Source organism: Haemorhous mexicanus, chromosome 14 (assembly GCF_027477595.1).
Source record: "Haemorhous mexicanus isolate bHaeMex1 chromosome 14, bHaeMex1.pri, whole genome shotgun sequence".
NCBI classification, from domain to species: Eukaryota; Metazoa; Chordata; class Aves; order Passeriformes; family Fringillidae; genus Haemorhous; species Haemorhous mexicanus.
In genome coordinates this window covers 16,045,489-16,071,259 of record NC_082354.1, presented here as the reverse complement: position 1 = coordinate 16,071,259, position 25,771 = coordinate 16,045,489, and the positions used below count along the sequence as shown (strand labels likewise).

Here is a 25,771-nt window from a genome sequence, read left to right as displayed (position 1 = left end):
ATTAATTAATTAAATCCCATTAGCTGCAACAGGTCAGAGAGCCAAGCCAGCAGACTTCACCCTCAGCAGCAGATCCCTGATGTTCACCTTGTATAAATCCTGAACTTTTAAAAAGCAGTATTTTCATCTGAAAATTTCACTTCTTTCAGCTTCAAACTGTGAACAAAACATGCAAACAAGTCATGGAGTGAGAAAGTGTTCTAAACCAACTTTATTGGAATGATACAGGAATGGTTAACATACAGGTTAAATCCTCATTGCCTGCTTTCTACATAGGAAAAAGAAAGAAAAGAACAAATTCAGTTCTTGCACCCATGGAAACAGAAAACCAGCACAGAGGTAACAGATTCCTGGCACTCCTAAAGTCATGCAAGAGATCTGCATCAAAAAACTCAAGTTTTACACACACAACAAAGAGATTTTGGGTATTTTCAGTTTGTGTTGGTGCCTTGTTCCCCGGACAAAGGAATAATTCAGCCTGGCTCACCAGAGCTGCCTTAGGAATGCTGATACAGTCTGAATGCTCCCATATGGCAAGGGGGGGACAGACGAGGGCAGTGACTTTGCTTTCTTAAACTTGGCAATTTTCTTGACCGTTGAGACAGGGATTGACCTCGTTTCAGAATGTTTTGGGTCGCTGAACAGACAGAATTTGGCAGCTACTTTTAATTACAGCTTCTCCAAAATAATGGCTGTAATTCACCAAACTTGCACAGGAAGCACAGCAAACTGCTGTGGGTACAGAGACTTGTGTGTCAAATCCCACTTTCCTCACCACACTTCACTTAGTATTCCACAGTTCCCAAGAACTTGAGCGGGAATTTAGAGACACAGGGAAAGATTCAGCCAATATTAAGAAAGAAAAACAATCTCATTCAGAAAGATGAAATCATAGTGAACAACAAAATTCTGATGCTGGATTTAAAACATAACCAAACTTCCATCCCCAAAAGATCTTAAATTTCACAGAACTGCAGTAACTCCTGACAAAAGGTGTTAATAAAAAAGCACAGTTGTGTGTTTGTTAATCTTTAAGGTAAGGCAGCATCCATCCATCCCTCTGCCTTGTGATGCTGTGCTGCTTTTGTAAGCACAAGCTTCCAACTGCTTCCCAGGCTCCCAAAATGATAAATCAGGAATTAAAATATGGCCAGGAATTACAGGCTCCCTCATGAGCACTGGGAGAACACACAGGTTAATATTGCACGTGGTAAATTCACCCACACAAGACACTGAGAGATTTGCAATTCCTATAATAGTTTTATGATATGGCAATAAGAATGGAAATGAAGTTTTTAAACCTTAAAAAAAAAGAAGTCTTGCTTAATTACAATAACTTTTGCTATTCAAACATTTATTTCCTCATTTGAAAAAATACTCTATGAACCTAATGGCTACTTGAACATGCAGTGAGATGTTTAATGCTCTAAGCAGTGTGAACTGGTATTTTTGTAGAGAAATACATTAAAGGCTTTCACCCTTACACAGGTAAGGAAAGGCCATTTCTGGCTGTTTTGGCTTGTTTGCAACATTGAATCTTGCCCCAGATGTGTCATCACTCGTGCTTAGGCAGCTGTGAGGGACCTGTGTCCATTGCCCTTTTTGTCCTAAGAGCCCACACAGATCACTTAAATGAAAAGTACATGGGATTTGTTGGGGGTTTTATCACCTGTACAACTGTGTAACAATACAAACCTTAAATATCCATTCTACAGAAGACAAACACAACTTTCCAAAGTGACTACAATGGTTAAACTACACAGTACCACCTACAAATTCATCTGAAACCAGGAAAGACACTGAAAATTTACTGTGTAACTCAGTAACATTTTTGAGGCAACTCTGGCACTAAATTAGTATCTGACGAGGTTTTAGATGCTGTTTTCCATAGTTTAAATAGTTGGATCTCTAGGTGAAACCCATCTGCATTTTTAGTACTAAAATAGTTTCTTTAAGTTTACACAAAATGGATGAATTGGCAGGACAGCTTAGACTAAATGTAACTCATTCATGTCTGATTGCTTCGGCTTCTGTCAGAACCCACTCCTGCTCCCTACCCTGAAATTCCCATTTCCATCCTGTGTTCAATTTGTGTTATGGACAGTGAATGCTGCAAGCACCAATCAAATGTTAGAAATCACATCTACATTTCTTGAAGCAGAGACAGTTGGACTATTTTAGAAAAAGCTGTGGAAATTCCCTTTACAGACATTTAAGGCAGTTGAAATTCACGCTTGCTGCTTGGCCAGTGCTTCAGCTTCCTGAAACAGCAAAGAAGAATTACACGTTAGTATTTTCTCAGTATGTTTCCAAAGGAACACTATAAAACCATAACCTGCATTTTTCAATCTTCTTTCAGCCTTTGTAAGGTGATCACAAATGGGAACAGAATGACAACAGAAGAAATGCAAAATGAATTTCCTTTTGGTTTCTCCAAGTGTACATTTGACTGCAGATTAATTTAATTACCTGCTAGCAGCACCATGACCTAGAAGGAGATGAATGAGAAATAAATTCCCAGTGCCCTCAGTGCAGCACCTCAGTGGGGACAGCTTGGTTTATTTGAAAGGACAAAGTTCAATATCTGCCAAGGTGTGTTGGAGCCATTTGCTTTTGTGACTGCACAGAAATACTCAAGGGAACAGATTCAATATCATTGTTACCATGACCCAGCACTGTTAAACAAACAAAACACATGAGGAGAAAGGACTAAGATGGGAATTTCCAAGAAGTCTGTATGATTTTTTTAGGAGACACAGTGGGTGACCCCAGCCTGCAGGGCAGGAAGTCCCACGCGTATCTCCGTATCTTGGACTGGCGGCTCACTCTGGTTGTCCTGGCTAACTGCCCTCATCCTGCCTTTGAACTCAGGGCGTGGGAAGAGCCTGGCTTGGAGCTGCTGTGCTCCTGGCCCGTGCTCTGTTCTGCTGGCCTGTCACGGGTCAGAAAGCGGGGCCAAGATGTCACCAGGGCTTGGATGTCACTGTGCACCCACAGGCCTTGCGCGAGGACATCGCGGCCACCCGCGGCACAGGTGAGCAATGAAAGGAAGATCAAAACCAGCTACAAAGCCTGGAAAAAAGCAGAGTGTTTGATATTCTCTAAAAGACAAGTGGTTCTTTGAATGGTAAGAAAGAGAAGGTTCCCTTATCTTTGTAAAAACTTTCTTAATCGGCGCAGGGCACTGCAATGATGACACCTCACTGCTTGGGTTTTTTTTTCCCAATACAAAGTACATTTCTTCAGAACAGGCACTGGAAAGCTGGAGAGGATTCCTGGTATTTCCCTCATGCCCAGGAAGGTTGGTACAAGTAACCTGGTAACCTGTTTTTCTTGCAGGTCAAACTCCATTTCCTTGGGCGTAGGCCTCCAAGTTATCTGGGAGAGGCTCAGTTTTCTAGGCTTGACACTGTCCCTCTTTCATACTTTTCCTTATTTCTCCTTCAAGGCCCCTCACTGAGCATCCTCTCAGTCCTTAAATCCTTAATAAAGAAATAATTAAACAAAATCACAAAACCCTCTCCCTTCAAAATCCACCCATACTGCTTGTAGCAGAGATGTTTAAGAAAAACTAAAGGCCAGCCTTTTCCAGAGTTTGTAGATCCAAAGGACAAACCAAACCACCAGGGCTCAGAAAACAGTTACTTGAATTTACCAGGCTCGTTTCTGAGCCAGTCCTGTTTAGCATTAATATCAAACATTTGTGTTGAGAGTCAAATAACTTCCCAAATCTCTCCTGATGGCATCGAATGGAGGTTTCCTGCCAAGGCTGCTCCCAGCCTCCTGCCATTTTCTGCAGTTGCCATGTCATTCCCTATAGCATTATATCTAAGCTGCACACAGCTATGCTATCGATTTCAGCACCTACATATCTGTGTACCCTCCTCAGCAGCCTGCAACTGACTTGACTGGACGTCCTAATTGTGGGAGGGATTCCCAAAGTCAGCCCCAGAGGAGGATGCAGGGGGTACAAGGTCACTGCTGCAATGGTTATTTACCATCATCAGCCCAACACAACATGGAAATTCAGCAGGGTACAGCTGTATTCTATCCCTTCTGTTTAAAATTCACCTTTTCCTTAGGTGAGGACAGAATTGGAGCATCCCTTAGGACAGAAGCAGAGCTCCTGACAGCCATGCTGGCTGCTCCTGCCAGCCAGCAGGTCTGGGAAGCAGCGACGTTCCCAACGTTACTGAGACAGGTGACCTGATTTGTTATGGCAGCAGCTGCTTTCTGGTTCCACTGCACTTCCCAGGGGAAAGGCATGAGCTTCCCTACATCCCACAGTCTCAGGACTGCTTCCTGGTTCCTTGGCTCCATCCTGCACACTCTGCTGAGCAGTCAAGTGCAGATGTTCCAAGGAACTTCACCAGGACTGTGGCGCTGTGTGCAGCTGGTCTGATGCCGGCAGTGGGTAACGCTGGGGTGCAGATCCCAGCTGCTCTGAGCTGCTCTCCACAAGGCAGTTTTTCCTCATCACACCATCCCCAGTGGAGCTACTGCTAGAAATCTGGCTCCCAAAACTGCTTCAATCTGCCCCACAACCTGCTGTGCTCCCTGCTCATGGGTCACCATCCACCTTTAAAATTAGGTCTCTTAGTGATGTGCACAGCATGACCTTCGACTTGTACATGAGTAAGCTGAAAGGGAGCGGCATGTTTATCCACTGGAACAGGAAAGCTGGAAGTGACCTGGAGGATCCTGCTGCTGTCAAGTGAAACGTATAAAGCAGGCTTGTCTTATCCTATCAAAATCAAAAGGAGAATTCCAGCCCATTGCATCCACAAAGCAGTAACCCAGTTCATAATTGGCAAAGGAAAATAAGCTTTGGATAACAAGCCAGAGGAAAAAATTACTCTGAAGCAAGACCATGTTATTTCAGAAACAGTGGCTCTGGTTTCAAGGGATTTTTTTAGTAGAAAAATCTCATCGACAATTCAGACGAATTAAATTTTTTTACTGAATTTAAAACATTCTTTGATTTTGGAATAATTTTTTTGATCTAGGTTTCTTATGCATTCTTCAGTGCAAATATTAACTACTCTTTTGAAACTGAAGCCTGAGAGCCTCTGGAGACTGAGTATCTCCCAGGGAGATTGGTGGGGGCAATGTCAGCACATGTACCAGATCCTATTCTGAGCAGAGGAGGAGGAGAAAGCCACAGGCTCTCTGTGAGGAGATGCTCACCTACCTTTGACCCAGGAGGTGCAGTCAAGCCCAGGAACGCGTACACGGCGTTGTTCTCCCGCGCCTCGAAGAAAGCATCATAGTCCTTCACCATGGCAGGAGGGAGGGGGAATAAAAGACAGAGGAGAGAATTGTCAGAAATAATCTCAACTCGGCTTAGGGTGTCACCCAACCCACACCAAGCAAACTGCTTCCTGTGGCTGAATGCAAAATCCAGCGTCAGCTCAGGTAGGTGGCATTAGCAGTAACAGCACACAAACTGGTCAGGCTGGAAAGGGACAAGCTGGGAATTCATTCTATGTCCCAACAAGATGTTGCTGTGAGGTGCTCCAGCCTCTCCCAAAGGGACAGACTCCACACAAGGCAGGTGTTGTCACTGATCTGGTGTGGACATTCCCCCAACAGGAGCAGCTGAGCTGGACCTTGTCATCAGAAACCCTGATGTTCCCAGATGTCATTGCTTATTCCTGATAGGGATGGCAACTGTGTAGCCGTGACTCCAGCTCTTAAATATGTCAGAAGTTCAACTGGAACTTTGACACTGAGACTGCACCTTTCCCATCACATTTCTCACTAAGAATTAGTCTGTGCAAGCGCAGGCAATGGGATGGCGCTGTTCACTCAGTGCACTACAAATGCCCTGAACACACACAGCCACTTCCCAGGAAAATTAAGGTAATAAATAAATAAATAAATAAATAAATAAATAAAAATAAATTCCAGTGTCCAAACTCCATCTAAAGGAACCCAAAAGTTTTGTGCAAGCTCACTGTTGTCCAAGTTACCATACAATTCCCTCACTCCAACTTCTGAACTCAGCATTGTAACTTTACCAGCCTCCTCCAGCTTTCCTGGGCAATGTTTGGATGCAGGAGTCCTGGCTAGGAAGCCCAAGGCAGGCAGCAGCTTGGGCTCAGGCTGGAGTCAGGGAGAGCTGTTTGGGGCACACTGCTCTGGATTCCTGACCGTCTGGGAGGCAAAAGCCTAAGGAACAGCAGCTGAGGGGGGCAGCTCTAAGGAGAGGCTGCTGCAGCTAGAACAGAACAAAGTACAGGGACCAGAAGATTCCAGCTGCCTGGACTTCAGGGATATCAAATTATTGCTTCATTTGCACATGCAGCATTTATGGGCTGGTTTGATAAAAATGTGTGTGATTACGGTAAATCCTCCCTGAAGCCCTTCTGTTGACAGGACTGGGGCTGCTTGATAACAAAGGGATTGTTTATCTTGCTGGTGCACAGGCCATGAGCCTGCTCCACAGCATCTCCCAGGACAGAAATTCCTGGGCCTGAGGAGCAGGGCTCATGCCAGCCCACACAGCATCTCCAGTTCCAGCCTCTCTGCTGTGCATGGGCCAGGAAGGCCAATTTGCTCTTTGCTCTGCCAGTTGTGCTGCATCAGATGGAACAAACAGGGAACTTCATGCTTGAGAGGCATCAGATAAAGACAGAAAGAGGTTCAAATTCTGGGCACAGAATTAACTTTTACTTTCCTGAAAGCTGAACTGTAGCAACTTGAATCCAGCAACAGAAACTGACCAAATTTCAAAAGTTCACGACATCATGACATGACATCAACCAAAATTTTGGGAATGAAATAAAACCATAGCAAGACCCTTGCAACCAATCCCTTCTCAGATAACTACTAATCCTTATGTCTGTCACTCACTCCAAACCAACCTTTTTCCATGTCACAACCAGTCAGTAAAATTTTGAGAGTCAAGTGGCACAACAGTTCACTGTGGATATTATTTCAAGTTCTGCTTCTATTACAAGCAAGAAAAATTCTTGGCACATTGAGAATAATTTCTTTCAGTAGGCACAGATTTGTCTCACAAAGGTCCAGAGCTGGCAGGTCTTGACTTACAGACTGTGCAGGTCAGAAACAAACTTCAAAAGGACCAGAGGAATGCACACTATGAGCTCTGTTCAGAAGATACTAAGTTTTAAAAATAAAACTAACAGTTAATCTAATAATCATTCAAGCATGGCCTACTGAGTACAAGTACTGCAGGGCAACTTACTTTTGATCAAGCATTAAAATAACTACAGTAGGATTTCTGTTTGCAACACAAGTTTTAAACTGTCCAAGGCACTGGAGTTAGTGAACCACAGTAGCCTTCCTTGTGCAAGGAGCACACAGAGTTCATCCCAAGAAGGATCAGAAAACTGATTTATGATCATGGCAGACATCAATTCATATGATCTGGGATTCACATGTACTGGCAAACCCCACATGGGCAGAACAGATCTCTGAGCTTGCTACAGAACGTAAGCTTGGTGTAGAAGGGCCAGATTTCTTTGAGGTGTTAGTTCACAATCATGGGGAAGATGAGGAATAAAAAAACCTGGCAACTTTCAGAGCCATAAAATGGGAAAAAACCCACAGGAAAAGAAAAGTAAGCATGTACTGCAAAGTAGGATCCAAATCAAGAGGTCTACATTTTAATCTTTCCTATGGTGTGACTGGAAAACTCAAGAATCAATTATTACTAAAAGCCCAAGATGGGAGGAAATGTCTAACACCTCCTACAGCCTTCCCAGTTTGTGCAACTGCAGCTAGGAAAGCCCTGCCTTGCTGCTCACTGCAGTGAAGCACAGGCGGTGGCAGTGAGGAAGAGGAGTGGGATGAGCAGAGGAGAGCTGGAGGTGAGGAGATGAGCACAGGAGGCTGGAGCTGAGGGGACAAGCACAGGAGGCTGGAGCTGAGGGGACAAGCACAGGAGGCTGCAGCAGCCCTTACCCCGAGGTAGCGGCTGTCGTTGAAGAGCCGGGGGGGCAGGGGGTTCCCGCTCGCTGGCCGACTGTCCTCGGGGACATTCTCCCGCATCCATTTCCGGTTCTCCTCATTAGCTGCGATGTCCTTCTCCTCGAATTCAATTTTGTTGGCTTCCAAGAAGCCTAACACATCTTGCTGCTGCTTTTTAATCTGTCACAAAAGAAGGAGGACGGGAGATAAGGTAAACAAAGTCAGTGAAATAATTTTTGATGCTGCTCTGGGGTTCAATGCAGAAACCAGGGGGTGAAAATCAGGTTGAAAATGGGAGTGGTAAGAAAATTCTTAGAACCAAATGTATCTTCTGAAGAGTCAGAGCTGGCTCCTACAAAACAGAACAGGCTGAAGCTTAAAGATGCTGTCCCTACACAAATGCGAGTGTTGTGTACCTTAAAGGTGCCCATCCAAAAGCAGAGATGTGAGCAGGGCCCTTGTGCTGGCCAGGTTTTACATTTAACTGAGGGGAATATTGTTTTTTTCAGGTACAGTGGAGTTTGCTGGAGGCACACTTGAGGTACAAACTGCTTCCTTGTGCCCTTGGAAGCACAGGCTGAACCTCCCCATCATTCTCAGAGTCCAGGCTTTTGTCCACCTCAGTGACAAGAGAGACCTCACCAAGCATTTTCGGTTCACACTTCTTTGCACAGACACCCCTCTCCCATTGTGTCCTGGTGTCTGCAGGGCAGGCACAGTCTCTGGAGAGCTGTGACCCCACATCCCCCTGCTAACTTCTGTCAGGGAAGCTGGGTGAGGTCCCAACCTGATGCCACCCATCCTTGTGCACTCACACAGCATCCAAGGGAAAAGCAAGATCTGTGTGGCAAGCACAGTGCTGCAAAGGAGTTTTTATTATTGTCATTATGAATTACTGACTTATTGACACAGAGATGTTCTGCTTATGCTCTGCTCTGCCTGACTTTAGCACCACAAAGGAGATTATAACCATCCACATCTTAGCAAGCAATTAAAAAAATGGAATTTAATGGGAAAGTTGTTTTCTTCAAATTACCCCCTTCGCTGCAAAGCCAATCCAGGGCCCGGCTTTTCCCTAATGAGCTGGGTGCCGCAGGAGCAGCGTTTCACACAGATGTAGCTGGTGCTAACTCAGGTCAGCCGCAGCTCCCGGAGCAGCCGCTCCATATACGGCCACAGGCAAACCCGGAGCTGCCGGGGTCAGGGACAGCCAGCCCGGAGCCAAATATGGAACCCGTGTCCCAGCCTGCACAGCCCTGCACCCACGGGCACCCGGCCCCGCACCCACGGGCACCCGGCCGCGCCGGGAGCGCCAGGAGCAGCAGGGAGTGTGATGGAGAGTGCTGCCCTGAAAGATGTGGGCTGGGGAACAGAGCCCAGCACATCCAAAAGGGAATCCTGAAGCACTCCCTGACTCGGTCTGGAGCTGCTCTATCCATGGCAGGTTCAAGCAGAGCTCGGGAGGGGCACATCCAGCTCAGGGCAGCTCAGAGGGACCGATCCTGCTCTCCCTACAGAGGGAAATGTGCTCCCTCCCAGCTCCAGCAAGGAAGCTGCCTGCTGAGAAGCCAGTGTAATTCCTCTGACCACGTCAGCACAGGAGCCGCTGGACTCGCTGTGTGAGCACCCTGAAACACAAGGATATTGCTAATTTTCATCATGGCTAAAAATAAATGAAACTGGAGGAGTTAATACCGCCCCGAGGAAATAATTTGTGAAGAGGCTGTATAAAAACATTCTCAGCAGACTCAAAGCTCTGGGTAAGAGGTTTCCTTGCCTGCTTTTAACAGCAGCAGAAGGGGAAGCTTTTCTCTGTTGTGCTCTACAGCTCAGAGGGGAAAAAAAGGGAGCACTCCCTTAATGAACTGTTCTGTAGGGCTAAAATAAGGGAAAGGTCTTTGGAATTGTAAACTCTTTGGTCAGTATGACCTGGTAGTAAATGTAAATTTTTCTCCTTGAACCAGTTACATATTTAATTACCCATTTCGTACAATCTCCAAATTTCAGATCCAAATAGTTTTTATTACTCTCAGGTCCTTAACTTGTCCAAAATGCATTGCTTAGTGAGAACACACTTTGAGATGCCCCAGAATTATTAAGGAATTAGAGAAAACCAAGCTTTTACCCACTCTGCCATTAACCTGTACACTCTGCCACGTAAAACAAGAGCTCTGAGTTGGACAGGAATCAGCATTTTGATCCCCTGAGAAGTCACTTCATTTTTTTTTTTTTTTTATCATTTTGACTGTTAGATTGTTTTAGCCACACACAGATCCTCACACCCTCCCAGCATCTCACAGTCTCTGGGTTGTTTTTTCAGCTCCAGGAGGTACAACCACATCCCAAACTGTTGACTGTGGCTCCAAAGGGTGATCATAACCCTCTCTGCTTGTCTTTGAAGAGCTGGCAAAGCTGGAAATGTATTTTCTTCTGCTATAAAAGGCACCATTATAAGGCAAACATGAAGTTTGGTCTCTGTTGCTCTCAGGCTGTCTGTAGTCAAGGGAGGTAATTCTCTAGAGAACTCTACAGAAAAGCAAGGATGGTGTTGATGCATAAGGAATATTAGTCTGGAACCCTTGTTTTCTGGCCAAAAAGTTGGGAGATTAAGCAGCAATGTTTTCTCCTAGCTCCTCAGACAGATCCTCCGGCCACAGTGATGAGCACTTACGCAAGAGCAGTAAATGCTCCAGAGAAACAGGGCACCAACTGCTGGGAAGCAGGGACACCGAGCTGCCAAATCCTATTATTTTATGGGATTTTATTTAGAAAACTTCCATTAATCTCAGGCAGTGGAATAGCACCGGGAGGGAAGGCTGAAAATAGAGCAAGAGACGTCTGCTGCTGCTTCAGGGTGTTTTGTCTTACTTGAAAGGGCACACGTTCTCCTCGGGACAGAGCCTGGAAGATGGTTCCTGCTGCCCATGTTTGGGAAGGAGCGAGGAGCCTTTCTTCAGGATGCGCCTGTCATCAGCAGCACTCGCTTCCCACACAACCTCCCCCAGCTGCCTGGGCAGGCATGGAGAGCGGCCAGCGCCTTCCCAGACCCCGCACCTCGGCCTGCGTAAACAGCTGTCATGTCTGAAGCCGTTCTGGCCCGTGAAGGGCAGCTCACTGCAGTTGGCAAACACGAAAATCCTTGTTTATCCCGAGTGCTCCTGACACATCGTGCAGGGCCGAGAGCAGCAGGAGAGCCGGGAACGTGCCCGGAGGCAGCGCAGGAGCTGGGGAGGCCAGCAGGGCCCTGAGGCTCGGGACCAGCACTGGTGGGGCAGGAGCATTTCTGGAGACACAAGAGCACAGGAACAGAAAAATGAAAGATAGGGATGGACAGACAGCTGTAAGGAAGGGAAGAGGCTGGGGGCAGGAGTGGAGGGAATGAGCAAAAGGGATGGATAGAGATCAGGGGAAAATCCCTGTGGGATGGAGACAGAGGGATGGAAGGAGAAGGGGTGGGAGCAGGTGGAGCCAAGGCTGCAGGGAGGAAGGGCTGCATCCTCTGGAGTCCCCACTGCCCTGCCTGGGAACAAGGATGCCCTCGGAACAGCCCGTCTGGCTTCACCCAGCCCCAGAAACAGAAACACATCCTGCCTCAACACACACTTGGGAAAAAACCAATTCCTAAGGTGAGTGGAGATATTTTACTTCTTGCTGAATTCCCAAGATAATACTGAAAGGAACATTTAATGAAACAAATCTATTTTCTCTTTGTTTTGGATTTCAGGGTCTGGTTCCAGGACATAAACAGCTTTAAGGCAAGTTATTGGTGGTTAAGCAAAGTCTCACCACTAACTGTGATCTTGTGCTACAAAATCCACTGGGTATCAAGATTCCCTTCTCTTCCAGTTACAAACCAGTCACGAAACATTAAGCTTTCAACAGACATGGGCACAAAATAACATTATAAAAATGAGTGTAGAATTGTGAACAAGTATGGCCCCTCACTTGAGTACACATCAGAAATTCAATTTACTGTTCTTAATCTAACTCCCATCAGTGATGTCAGTAACACAAGAGAAACCACATCAAAGCTGCCAAGAGTACAAACAGGTGATGTTTGCCAACAAATCAATCCATCAAAAAATAAAATTTTAACCCCAAAGTGGGAATAAACTTTCTAGAAAATGCTGCAACATTTTAGATTCTCTTCCAAATCTTTAATCACTGAAAAAAAAAGTTAAAAAAAAGAACTCGGCTAAAAGATAATAAGCAAAAAGGAGGCAGGGATGATGCTGCAGAACCTTGGTCCAGCGAGCAGGCACCATTCCAGCCTCAGCTCCAGCCAGGACTGTGCTGGCTGTTCAAGAGCCAGCTTCTCCCAGCACCACCCCACTGCAGGGAAATACTAATTTTAAACACTTTTTGGAACTGAACTTCACAGAAGGGTCTATCTCATTTGATGTACACAGGCACACACACACAGCACAGTCCAGTCCACACTGCTGGCCAAGAAGGGGTTTGGGTTGGTTTATTTCAGTCTTGTTATTTTTTCAGTTTATAAATAAATCCCTGGCTGGACAATAGACATGTTTTGGAAATCTATTTATGGACCACTGGAACTCAAATTAAGTTTACAGTCTGAATGCTGCTGTTTTGATCCAACACAAACTTACTGACTGCAGCTCTGCCATCCTGGCCCTTGGCAGGGGATTCTCCACCACTTCTGTGGCTCCTGTGTCCCAACCTCCATGCAGGGGAAAAACAGAGATTTTATTAATTTCTTCCCAATGATGGGATTAAATGGCTCATGCTTTATTGTGAGGATTTAAAAGAATTATAAAGGGATTTCTTATGATTTTCCCAGCCATCGTTATATCATCAGGCTATCATCGTTACAACCTCTGGACAAAAGGAATGGCCTCAAGTTGCACCAGGGAAGGTTCAGATTAGGAATCAGGAGAAAGATTTTCATGGAAATGGTTATGAAGCATTAGAACAGGCTGCCCAGAGAAGTGGTGGAGTCACCATTCCCTGGAAGTGTTAAAAAAATGTGTGGATGTGGCACTTGAGGACATGATTTAGTGATGAAGATGGGGCTGGGTTTATGGTTGAACTCGATAATCTCAAAGGTCTTTTCAACCATAACAATTCCACGATTCTGTGATTGTCTCCAGCTCCTGCTGCAGGTGTGTCCTGTGCTGCCTCTTCCAACCTCACAGCTGGGATCCAGCACCAGGACAACAGAGAAGCAACACCTTAGAGCAGATCTTAACATTTGATCTTACATATTTCTCAATTCAGTTTCAAGACAACACCACATTTAAAAGGGGATTTTTTTCCCCATTTCCAATTCCAATTCCAGCCTTCGGGGTTCCAGATAACCAAAAGCAAGTATAGCTTTAAAGAAGTTGTATTGTGTGCCAATGATGGTTTTAAAGATGCTGCTTCTTCCTTAGTGGGAGCAAATCTTTAAATCCCAGAAGCAGCTGCTTTGTGGAGGAAGGTGAACTCCAAACTCCAGGTTATGCTACTGATTGTGGCCATACTTGTAGCCATCAGTTCTCCAGAAGCTTCAGAGTCTGCTGAAGTGTAATCAGTGAATGGGAAAAGTGCAGTGCAAGAAATGTTGAGCAAACTCCACTGACAGCCAGCAGCAGCAAGATGGAAACCCCCAGGAAGTGATTTTCCTGGAAGGAATGGGCAGCATGAGGAATGCCAAATGCTGCTGTGACAAACTGACTTGTCACAGGGTGACCTGTGGACTGAGCTGGGGCCACACTGCCACAATCCACTGCCACTTTTTGGAATTAGAGTAAAAACTATTGGGAGTTTTGGTTTGGTTTTTATCTGTCTCACCTAATTTCTCAAATGACCTTGCCTTCCTCACCCAGAGTCTCTAATGCAGAAGCTCATCCTTTCAGATGAGCTGCAAAATGCTTAGAATTTCTCCTCCCACTACAACCTAATTTGTAGGAGTTAAACAGCCCAGCAGCTTAGCTATGGATTCAAATGTCAGAGATTCCTGCCAGCCCCCAAAGCTCATTCTCACCCCAGCACATGGCAGCAGGGCTCCCTTCCGGGCAGCCTCCGTCCTGTCCTCCATCACACTTTTTCCTGCTTTTACTCTAATATTCCAGAAGATATTTTTTTTGTCTAGAGTAGTTTTGTTGGTTTTATTCGTATGAATAAGCCATTCCACCCCCCACCCCCCCAATATTAGCTTAAAAATCCAATGTGCCAGTTCTGGTGGTGCCACTGTAAATGCGGTCAGAGGGTGGGAAACCTGCAGGCAACTCCAGCCATGACCTGGCTTGATCAGAGCTTTGCCAGGTGTCTCCCAGCAATTCCTGTCTCACTCTTATTTCTCCCTGCCTGGTAGAACGTCTGCTTATTTTTAGGTCTGGGTAATTATCATCATAGAAGTCAAAGCACTTCTTTGTTCTGGTTATTTTAAGCAGAGCATTACACGAGTGGTGCCATCGCTGTGTCTCCCGAAGGATTCTGGTCTGGAGGGAATGAGACTGAGGACAAACACAGCAAAACCACCATGAACTTATGGGACCTGAATCAAACACAGGACACTGGAAAAGTTCACGCTGGACTTGTGCTGCTCTTTTTTTTTCATTTTCCAGAAATTCAGCAGTGTCCAGATGGACTCCATATGTCCTGACTCTCTCCCTACAGGGTCCTTTGGGAAAGCCCATGGCAATATCCACATGAATCCTGCACAGCAGTGTTGGTTTGATGTGGTTAGACCCCAATAGCTTAAAATTGGTTTATTTGGAAATGGTTTTTACCACCAGGCACCCACTGACCCTGGGCTGTGTCAGCATCACCAGCCCAAGACTTGGGGCAGGAGGAAACAGGCTCCAGCTCCCACTGAGAGCAACAACCACATTCCTGCTGCTCACATGTGGCTTTGGAAGACACATTTTAAAAGCAAGAAAAGGTGAGAGGATGCAAAGTGACCACCATTCGAGAGCGAGGCTGGGGGAAAATCCAGGCTACCAAAAGGGTTTTGCAATTTAACCTGGAGGTTACATCATGTCTGGCAGCACACATGGGCTGTCTGCAACAGGGCTTTAGCCTGGCATAAGGTACCACCCCATAGACCAGATTTTGGAACACGTGCCAAAAATATAGCTGGAACAAAGGACAAAGTCTGCACTTCCCAAAACAAGACCACAACTTGCTTCAGAAACCATAGAAAGTTACATAAATGAAAAAGCTGATTCATGAGAACAAAAATAAAAGCTTCCCTCATGGATTATAATGCCATTGTAACTGCATTCATTCAATAACCCAAGGCCTAAAAACTTGTTAAATCCCACACCAACACCACCCAGGTCCAAAGATCCTTGTGCACACAAGTTTTTTCCAGGAAAGTGCATGCACCTCCATGTGCTAAACTCCTGGGGAATCAGGATTCTCAAGGGAGCCAAGGGTGCCTAGAGACCAAACTCCCTGTCACTTTTATTTACTCTGACACAGACTGCAAAGAGAATAAAATCTCAGGGGGATTTGGCATTTAGTTCCCTTGGGCTGCTTTGAGAAGTTCAGCCAGCAACACCGGCCTGGTCCCTCTGGTTGGCACAGCCCAGCACAGCTGAGCAGGTTCCTAAGTGCCACTCTGCCAACTTGCTGTTGGAGTTCAAGGAATTAGTAAAGAAAAAATAAGAAACATTTTCTCTCTTGCTGCAGCAAGGAGGGTTTGAGTTCAGTGTTCCAGCAAAGTTTTTCAGTGTCACTAATTTAGTGTCAGACAGCACAGCCAACTCCACCACACCTCGACTACAGTCAAATTCTAACAAGATCCTCAAAGGCCCCAAATAAGTCAGAACTGTCTTGCTGCAATATCCAGGGTCTGTTTAGCTACTTTCCTCCTTCAGTGGCCAAAAGCAGATTCCTCTACCCATTAGTCAAGTAGGAGGACAAGTAACATTTCCTTATTTATATCTCCCCAGCTTCTGGCACACAGCAGCAGCAGCAGCACTGCCTAATAAAGCCCTGATGACTTTTTAATGTGTTTTAGGTCTACTTTCCATGAAGGCACCTTAAGGATTAATATTATTATCACAGCTTAAGGCAAATTCTGCTTTTAACAAATGATACCCAAGCACTGGGGAGATGAGTGGGGGTGAATCCATTCATCCTTTAGTACCTGCCTGTCAAGGACTACTGTGGTGTTACCAGGATTCTAACAGAGAACATCTTATCAACAACACCTGAAGCCCATGGTTAAAAGTACCATTTAATAAACTTCACATTTTGTTCCAGTACATGAAAATGGTTCTGTCAGCTGAAACCCCACCTCTTTTCCTACGGAATCATTGAATTCAGAAATAAATATTCCTCTTTTTTTGGCTGCAAGGAAAAGGTGGTGAAATGAAATGGCTCCCCAGGGAATGGTCACAGCCCCAAGGCTGCCAGAGCTCCAGGTGCGTTTGGACAATGCTCCCAGGGATGCACAGGTGAGATTGTTGGGGTGTCTGTGCAGGGCCAGGAGTTGGACTTGATCCTTGTGGGTCCCTTCCAACTCAGGATATTCCATGATTCCATGAAAAGAAGGGTGACACAGGGCACTCTCCTTCAACTCTCCTCCATCCTGGCTGCTCCCTGACACATTTTCAGTTGCTCATTCAGCATCTCTGGCTTGTCCAGGCTTCTGACTGCACTGGCAGCATCCAGTTGTTTTGCCCAAGAGCCCAGCTCAGTCTCAAGCCTACCAGAGATGCACAGACTGCTGGGAGTGTTCTGGAGGGCTTTGCAGATCAGAACACTCCTATTTCTCCTTTAGTCAGAATATCTGTATTCTCACCACAGCCAGACACATCCCTCTACTCTCTGCTTAGATGCTTCTGTTCATTCTGTAAAAGGCTTACAGAGAGTCACTACTGCCAAGTCAAAGTCATTCACAAGTCAGGATATGCCAAAGCTCTTCCCCACAGCAATCATGGCTGCTCAAAGACTGCCTCCCCAAACACAGACTCCATGTGCATCCAGAGACTGACTTCCTGTTTCTCTGGGATTTTTCTTTCCTTTTTTCCTTTTTTTAAAGTTCTGTGAAAAGTGACAGCAATACCCAATGGGATTATTTGCCTGGATTTCAAAACCAAACAAACCACATGCAGCCAAAACTTCCATTTGCAGGGATTTTAATACAAGATTTTAACATTTAAAACCTCATTCCTTCATCAAACAAAAAACAGAGATGTTTGCTCATGGGAAGACAGTGAGCCTTTTTACACTGTACATCCATGCACATGGAACACAAGATGCCAGCAGCTGGGCAAGGGAGAAGTTAAAATCCAAAAGTCCAAGGAAGTTCTGGCAGCACTTGAGCTGGTACTAGCAGAGACACCAAACCTCCCTGCCTACTTTTTGTAAACAACCCAAGAGCCTGAACACAGAAAAACAGTGAATGCAACTGAAGCTTCCAGCTGCTGAACGCTGGGAGGTGTCCCAGATCTGGAGAGGTGTCAACTGACACTTGTCCCCTCAGACAAGAAAGGTTTGACCAGCGGCATGGAGAGAGCCTGACTGCTCTTCACTCTGCTCACGCTGGGCTCCAGGCCCAGGGACAGCAGCAGGAGTCTCCCCTCCTTTCACATGATCTCTGCAAACAACCCCACCAGGAGCTGTGTTTGATTAGGGATGAACTTTGCACAGGAAGCAGCCTGAGTCTCTGGGCACTGCCTGGCAGCAGCTCCAAACTCCTACAGCCTGACCACTCCAACATCCAAAGCCTGCCATCCCCCAAACCTGCCCTCATCCAGCCAAGTCCGGGCAGGACTATCCAGGACAGACGGTCAGGGAAGCACAGCTCCTTACCAGGACTGTAGACACTCAACCTGCATAAATCGGGGATATGGAAAGAGGCCTTCTCCACCAACTCACAGACTCCCAGAATATCCTGAGTTGGAAGAGACCCCCAAGGATCACTGAGAGCAGTTCCTGGCCCTGCAGAGGACATGCCAACAATCCCATGCTGTGCCTGAGAGTGCTCTCCAAGCGGTTCTGGGGCTCTGGGTCCGTGACCATTCCCTGGGGCGCTGTTCTAGTGCCTGACCTCCCTCTGGATGAGGAATCTCTTTATAATATCCAGTCTGAACCTTCCCTGACACAGCTCCAGCCATTCCCTGAGGTCCTGCCCCTGGTCAGAGAGTAGAGGTCAGTGCCAGGCTATGCCTTGGCTGGGCTCCATGGAGCTCTGAGCCGGGAATCTCCTCCAGCAGTGCTGCTCTGGGGCGCCTGCCCAGCTCACAACTGATGGGGGGATTCTTGTGCCATCGAAAGCAAAGGGAAGAAATGACCCAGGGGAGGCAGGACTGCCTCTCCCAGCAGCAAAACAGACTGAAAGCAGGGATCAAACCATGGCCTTGGGTCATTCCTACTGCAGGCTTTTGCTTCACTCAGCAGCAGGAAGAACTTGCAAATGCAAATATTCACATATCAGGATTTTTTTTTTTTTTTACTTTTTTAATGACTACTTTAGTTATCCAGAATAAACATCTTGCAAAATCAAGCTTCCAAATCTAGACTTCCTCTTACCTTCCTTTACGTGAGGATGTAAAGAAATATTGATGGATGGCAAACTATAGCTTTGACCACTGCTGACACTGCAGCACCCAGAATTGTCATCATCCAAAGGAAAACACCAGCATTGCAATACTAAATAAATTGACCCTTGGCAATTTTCTAAGTCAATCTTGTGGCATTTGACTTTTATAAGCCTGAAAACTGCTTGTCTGGTCCAAAACCAACAGAGAGCAAGCTTCCTACTGTGGAATACAGGCTCCATTATCTCAGTTATGCACTGACAAAGCATAAGCAGCAGCAGAATATGAGCTCTTCATTTATTACACACAGTTGTTTTCTGCAGCAGACGTGGAGCTTGGCAGGCTGAGTTTCCCTGGAAGTCTCCCTGTGCCTTGTCACAGCATCCAAACTCAGGGCTGGGTTAAATAAAAACAAACAGATCCACTCCTCCCAAAGCTCAGAACCTAACTAACAACTCCTGAACAGTGCAGGACTGAGAGTGGCAGGGCCTGGGAGCATTCCACAGCCAGCTGTTCTGCTATTCCTGGGGTCTCCATAGCCTCAGTAACTCACTGGACTCTCTTACCTGAGTCACAACACAGGAAAAGGGGAACTTTTGCTATGTGGAAGAAAAAAAAAGTCCCTAAGTCCAAGCTACCTCTGTCACAGACTCCTTGAACAATTTTGTCTTCACCTCTCAGAGCTCCCTTTCCTGAGTCATCAGGAGTAATTATTTTTTCAAATCACTGCTTATTTACTTTCAGGTATCATTTCTGGCTCATTCAACAAATGGTATCAATACACCACAGCCCAGCCCCACAGACAGGCTTTGTACACTGTAAAGCAATTTACCACACAGAAGACTGATCTCCAACAAGATAGCGAGGCTCAGTATCACAAGATGCAGACAACTCTCTGACACATGATATATTCCTAAATACTCAAACATTTACCATGTGGCTGAGAAAAGCAGGGGAAATGCCCTGAAGGTGCTGCTGGTCACCTGACTGCTTGCTCTGGAAGCTTTAAAAAGTCCTGATAGTCTGGACCTCACCCCTGCTGTCAGGTTCTGAACCTGTTTTTTTCAGCCAGCCTCTTTCTGAAAGCCAGAAGAATTATTTCTCCTTCAGCTTCATGGAGATCCCAGGATGAGTCTGTGCAATGCTGGCAGCAACTCCACCCTGTAAGAACAGGCACAAACTGCCAGGTCCCACCTCAGTGCCCGAGACTTCACCCTCCCCAGTAGCCCAGCACTCCAGTAATATTTCCAAGGAAGCAGCCTGAGAAAACAGCACACACAGGGCTGCAGTTTGGGGGTTTATTGAAACAGCTGCTCCTGTAATTATTTTTCAGAAGCTGTGGATTTCTGCTGGTGATGAGGAGCCCTGCACAGCAGAGGGAAAACAGGTTTGGTTGTGCTTGCGTGAGGAGCTGAACTCAGGTTAGGGAAGGAGTTAAAAGCCCCGACAGTTCTGCACGAGGCCCCTGTGGTTTACAATAAAAGCAAAGTTTATTTCCTGTATGGTTTAGCACACAGAGGCTAAATTAACCGACAGGAGTAAAAGTTTACAGCATTAATTGCTGTTTCACTGCCTTTATATTGCCAGGCATTTATTCTTTAAATAAAAGACTACTTTAAGAAGAAATACAACATGGCCTCAGGGATCCAGGTGCCTCTGATGTGTATTACTTTTTATCTTTGAAGAATTCATATACCACAGATCTTAGTTAACAAAGAGTCTTTTTGCTGACTGCTGTTCTAAAACTAAACCAAGTAATTCTGTTAGAGAGAACAAAGCTTTTTTTCTTCAACTAAAATACCTAAATATCATAATACAAAGGAAGAGAAAAAGCTATGGATTAAATACAAATTTTCTCTCTTTGCGAGAAGAGCCTTGAGATAGAACAGCATCCAGAAAGCTTCCTGGAGAGGAAAGATTCCCCAGAGCCCAGCCTGTATGGGCAGCAGTTTTCTGACCCAGTAATTAATTGCCCCGGGTAACATTTCAAGTGTGAATAATCCTGAAGGCCCCAGATCCTTCTCTATGTTACTTGGACAAAATATTGTCTAAAAACTGTGTCTCTAAGCGGGAGAGATAAATTGTTCTCACAAGACCTGGCCACACTGCAGTTTCTAACACTTTGGGCAGCTGAAACAACACAGGAGTTGGCCAAGCTCTGCCTGCCATAGCCAGGAAGGCCAGTGCCTGGGGCTTTGCTCTCAGGACTGCTCAGGAGACATCCTGAAGTGACTCTTTCAGGAATTAACAAAATGGAGCATTTCCCAACACAGCAGGCTGCTCTCACCCACTGCATCCCTGCAGCCCACAGGGAAGTGCCACCTTCACCCCAGAGCAGGAGCACTCATCTGGTTGCTGTCCACGCCTTGGAGCCACAACCTGGAACCACTTTGCAACTCCCCACTGTATTTTTTAAGTTTTATATATCCCTCTTGTCACCGTGGTATCTGCGTTGTTTTTTTTTTCCTAAACCACAAGCTTCCTTCTGCCTCAGTGCAAGCCAGCATCTGCTTAGCCCAATCAGAAACTAAGATAAATACACACAGCATTTTATTTTTTCAAAGTTTAAGTCCCCAGCTGTTTATTTGCTGTAGGATGGAGTTCTCCAGGCCTGGGCAAGCAGCCAAAATGGCTTCATTCCCCTGCTGTTCCTCAGTCTCAGCCTAATGCTGATGGCTGGCAGTGGAAGGCGATGGCTCTCCCAGAGCCTTCCAAGCTGCCAGCCTGGGTCCCAAATCATTCCAGGGAAGATGGAGCTCTCTGTCCAGCAGCTCCTCAGTTCATCCAGGTGTAAATTCCTGAGGGGAACATTTCCCAAGTTAGTGTTATGGATTTACTTTGATCTTTCCACAGCATGCATAACAAAGCCCAGACCTCTACAGGTGAAGGGAGGCTCTCACAGGGACCTCCTGGCACACTTTAATGTGATGGAAGGGAACAGAAAATTGGAAAAAGATTGCTCAGGCACAAAGGTTCCATGGACTGAGCTACCAGAACCAAGGGACTTGTTTATCTGCATTACAGGGTGGAATTTCCAGTTCTTAATCAGGATTACCGGGGCACTAACAAGGAAATTTGCAAACCTGCTCCTTTATGTTTCTATTCACATATATTGTATTTCTTGCCTAGGGAAAACAAAAACCACCAAACATCTACTAGCCACAAATCAACTTCACTTGAACTTCATTTCTATCCATATCCAGTGAAAATATTTTGGGATATATTTTAATTCATTCACAGAGTTGTTCTGCTCCTTTCCTGCTCTGCCAGTTGTTCTGCAGCTGCTGCTTGGGCCAAATACATTTGCAACATGTGCACAGGAATGTCTTGGATAAGCAGCATTAAGTATTTCCTAAGGAATAAAATCTTGTCCTGCTGTAGTCCATGGCAGAATTCCCAGTGATACAAGCACAGCCAGAGGTTGATCCCATGAGGTGAATGCAGATGTGCTGTTTAAAGCTGCCTGGCAACAAGTATTCCCATAAAAACATGGGTATATGTGAAAACTGCCATGATTTTTCCCAAAGGCTTTGTGTTTGCTGTTTCCATCAGGCTTTTCCAGTTGACTTTGATCTATACCTCAGGCAGGAGAGGTGTCTGATCACCTACCCTAAACATGGGCTAAACATGCAGTGTGTCAGCATCTGCACAATGATGCTGGTCTTGGAATCACCAAATGCTTGTTTCGTAGGTAAGAAATGCTGAGACACCAACCCAACATATCCCAAACACACACGTGTTTCTATTCCACCAAACATTTTCCTGGACAACATGGTCTTAATTCTTTTAGTGCAAACTGTTAACATAATTTTGGGAGCAGAGCCAAATTCATTCAAGAAGAGAAGAAAGCTTTACTGGGTTGGATACAACACTTGTCTAGCTCAGTCTCCTGTCTCCACTGGTCACAGATCCCAGGGAAGAGCACGCCATCAGGCTGAGCACAAAGAGCTACACCACATCCAGCTTTCTTCCCAGACTCCAGTAATTCACAGTTTTGAGTCAGAGGTGTAGTAGTAATGTTTAATACCCCTTAATAGACTTTTCCCCTTAATTTGTCTCACTGCTTCCTGAGTCCATGCACTTTCTGCTGTATACCACGTCCTCTGGCAGGGAGTTCCTCCCTGAAATCTGTGTTATCAAACAAAGCATTTCATTTACTCTGAACCTGCCACTTCCACCTGCTCTCCCCAAGTCGTTCCATTAAGGAAAATTATTAATAATCCCTTCCTGTTTGTTCTTCCATGCCTGACATGATATTATCACATTCCAGACTTTTTCAGCTCTTTCTTTCTCAACTGCAGAATTGAATCATGGAACGACTGGGTGAGAAGGAACCTTACAGACCATCAAGTTCCACCCCCTGCCATGGGCAGGGACACCTTCCACTGTCCCAGATTGCTCCAAGCCCTGTCCAACCTGGCCTTGAACACTTCCAGGGATGGGGCAGCCACAGCTTCCACCTTATCATCCACAAATTCTGCCTTATTTGGTTGTTTCTCCTACAGTGATCATCTCACCCTACTTTCTTCTCTTTTCTCACCTTCCTATATCATTTAAAGACAACAATTCCAGTCTACTAAAGACAGACTCACTACACATTTATACAGTGGTTATTTTTTTCTTTTGCCCTTTCCCATCCTAAACATTCCTGACATTCTGTTTGCTTTTCATGGCTACGAATATGGTATTTTTGTAGAATTACCTAGTATGGCTCCAAGACCTCTCTGCTGAACAGTATTTTAGCACAGTTTAAACCTCGTTCTTGTACAGGACAACCATTGTTTCTTCCCAGTTTTCCAGCTGGAACAGCAACAGCAGGCTGTTCTTGCACTGTTTGCTTAGATTCCAGCACAGATCTCTGTGGGAATCTTCTGGTAATTTCTGCAGATTGTCAAAGATTGAAAAAAAAAAGATTTTTAACGTGGCTAATGTTTGTCCAAAACTTTCCAGAAATCCAGGGATTTGATATTATGGATGACCCTCCCTCCTATGCTCCAGGTAGCTCAGGTGTGAGGCACAGCTTTCCCCTTTTGACACTGCACTGATTCTCCTCCCTGCTCTGTCTCTGTCCACGCATTTGCTGGGAAAGAGCCCAGTGAAGAATGACATCCATTTGTGCAGCACCGGAAGATGGCTCGCAGCTCCCAGATTTCCCTGAGATCCTTTTTCAAACACAGCTGCCTTTGGCTCCTCTCTTCACTCCAACACTCCAACAATCAAGCAACAGGTAGTAGTTAAAATTTTACACTCGAGCGCCTTTAGAATTTCTAGAGAGGCTGATTCATGCACAGAAACAGCCCCAGAAAAACTGAACTTCAAATCATTAATTAAAGAAATAAATCACCACATCCACATCTAGCAGGGGAAACCATGTCCAGGAAGGAGCTGTAAGCCAGGATGTGAAAACAACTTCAGCTGTATCCTGAGAGCACAAACCTCAGTCAGGCCAGTTGGATGCTGACCTTTCACATTTTTTTCTGGTGCTTTAAAGCTCAGTCTCACTCTGCTGCCTTTTCAGTGTTAGAAAATGGCCTTAACATTGAGCTGGAGATGCTGTCCCAGGAAGGACGTGCTCCTGGACGGAGGCTTTTATTCTGGGACAAACAACAGTAGATAAGAATTACAATCAAAGCTCTTTCAGGCTTGATTAAATATCTGACCAACAAAAGCATTTAAATTTTATCATAAATTGAAAGTCTCCCCTGAGTACGGCCACAGTTAAACAAATGGCATTAACACCAAATGTTCAGGTTGGAGCAGAAACATTCCTGAACAGCAGAATATTGCTATAAAATGGATTTGGTTCAGGTTTCCAGCTCTCCAGTCAGAGCCAAGAACTGAGATTGGTACTTCCAAGGCTGGGGAGCACAAGGAACAGGGAGAGCTCCCTTTGGCTATGGCAACAATGCATCCTTAGCTCTTGTTTTTCTCTTAGAGGGGAATATTTCAATTCTGTTCTGACCTTGAACAGCTGCATTCTCTCAATGTTGGTGTAGTTCCCTTTGTCTCCCCTCTCCCTAATTCCTCCTTTCCTGGAAGGAGTAAGAATAACCTTGCAGAGACACAAGTCTTGGCACCCTCTGCTCATTAACGCAGATGCCAGTTCACTGACTTCTATAGGAATTTTGTGAGTGTAACTTTAATGCCCCAGGACAAGGAAAGTTCTGTGCTCAAGTCTATAAATATTTATTTAAAACCCACAAGTGCTTAGCCCTGATGTGATGCTGTGTGCAGCCTGTCTTAGAATGTGCTGCAGTTCAGGGTTAGAGGGAAAGGCAGCATAAGCTGACAGCATCCAGCCTCTCCCCAAAATCTGCCTCTTCTTCCCAAGAAGAGACATAATCCTGATGCACCACCACAGAATAAACACTGTCCTACCTGTATATACAACCTAGAAAAATTCTCAGCAAAAAGCCTTTCCTGGCTTTAACTGTGGAGAAGAATTTTCCATCATTCTCCTGCTGTCAGAAACTGGTTTTAGTTAAGCACAGTAGAATGTTTTTTATTTTGATATATTAAAACTATTGCAACAACTGCAGCCAACTTAATCTCTGGCTCCATTAAAAATTTGAATGCAATATTTTAAGCAAAATATTTGACTTATCTCGAGTTTGGAACAATGACTGTACAAAAAACAACCCAGGAGGCAGATGGAACACATCCGAGCTTGAGCCGCATTACAGATTTTGTCTTCTATCCCAAGAGCTCTAACTCAGAACAACTCCTACCATTTTATTGAGAGATACTCTGTTTGGTGAACACTGGGTATCCAAAAAAGCCCTTCACATGTATTATGTTTCCACAAAAGAGGAGTTTAAAAATCAATACCTAGCTTAACAAGTCAGTTTTCACCCATGGCATATAAATTGCATGAACTGAGTATCACAAAAAACATACATGCAAAGTGAGATTGTTTTTCAACTACAGACGCAGCTTATTTCCCCATGATACGTGCATTTACCTAAACTTGCATCACAGTACAAGACTATTTACCAAAGATTTGTATCAGTGTTTTCTTCCCCCATACGCTGCCCTGCCAGGCAGCCCAAGGAAGTTCATGAGCTGCTCCTGACCATCTGCTGCCACTGCTCAGGGCTTCCGCAGCGACAAACATGACCACAGACATCCGGGCTGGGACAGCACGCTGGGAACCCTGAACGTGGCAGCAAACAAGGGACACTTGTGATCCACACTGATAAGGACTGCATGCACAGAGCCACCCTGCTGTGGCTGCATTTCCCCTCAGAGCCACCTCCTGCCACAGCAAAGCCGTTGGACTCGATGAGCTTTGAGGCCTTTCCCAACCTGAACAATTCTCTGACTCCATGAAACCCCAC

General features: G+C 45.5%; 1 protein-coding gene across 1 annotated transcript in view; it reads right to left on the bottom strand.

The window, feature by feature from the left end:
- Nucleotides 1-183: 183 nt before the first annotated feature.
- The window catches only part of SH3BGRL (SH3 domain binding glutamate rich protein like), a 29,747-nt gene continuing 4,159 nt past the window's right edge, over nt 184-25,771 (bottom strand). Inside the window, exons 2-4 of the mRNA XM_059858958.1 lie at nt 7,930-8,115; nt 5,192-5,272; nt 184-2,261 (exon numbers count right to left, since the gene is read on the bottom strand). Of these exons, the coding sequence (XP_059714941.1) occupies nt 2,229-2,261; nt 5,192-5,272; nt 7,930-8,115 (300 nt within the window). The 3' untranslated portion in view covers nt 184-2,228. The remainder of the gene's footprint in view (nt 2,262-5,191; nt 5,273-7,929; nt 8,116-25,771) is intronic.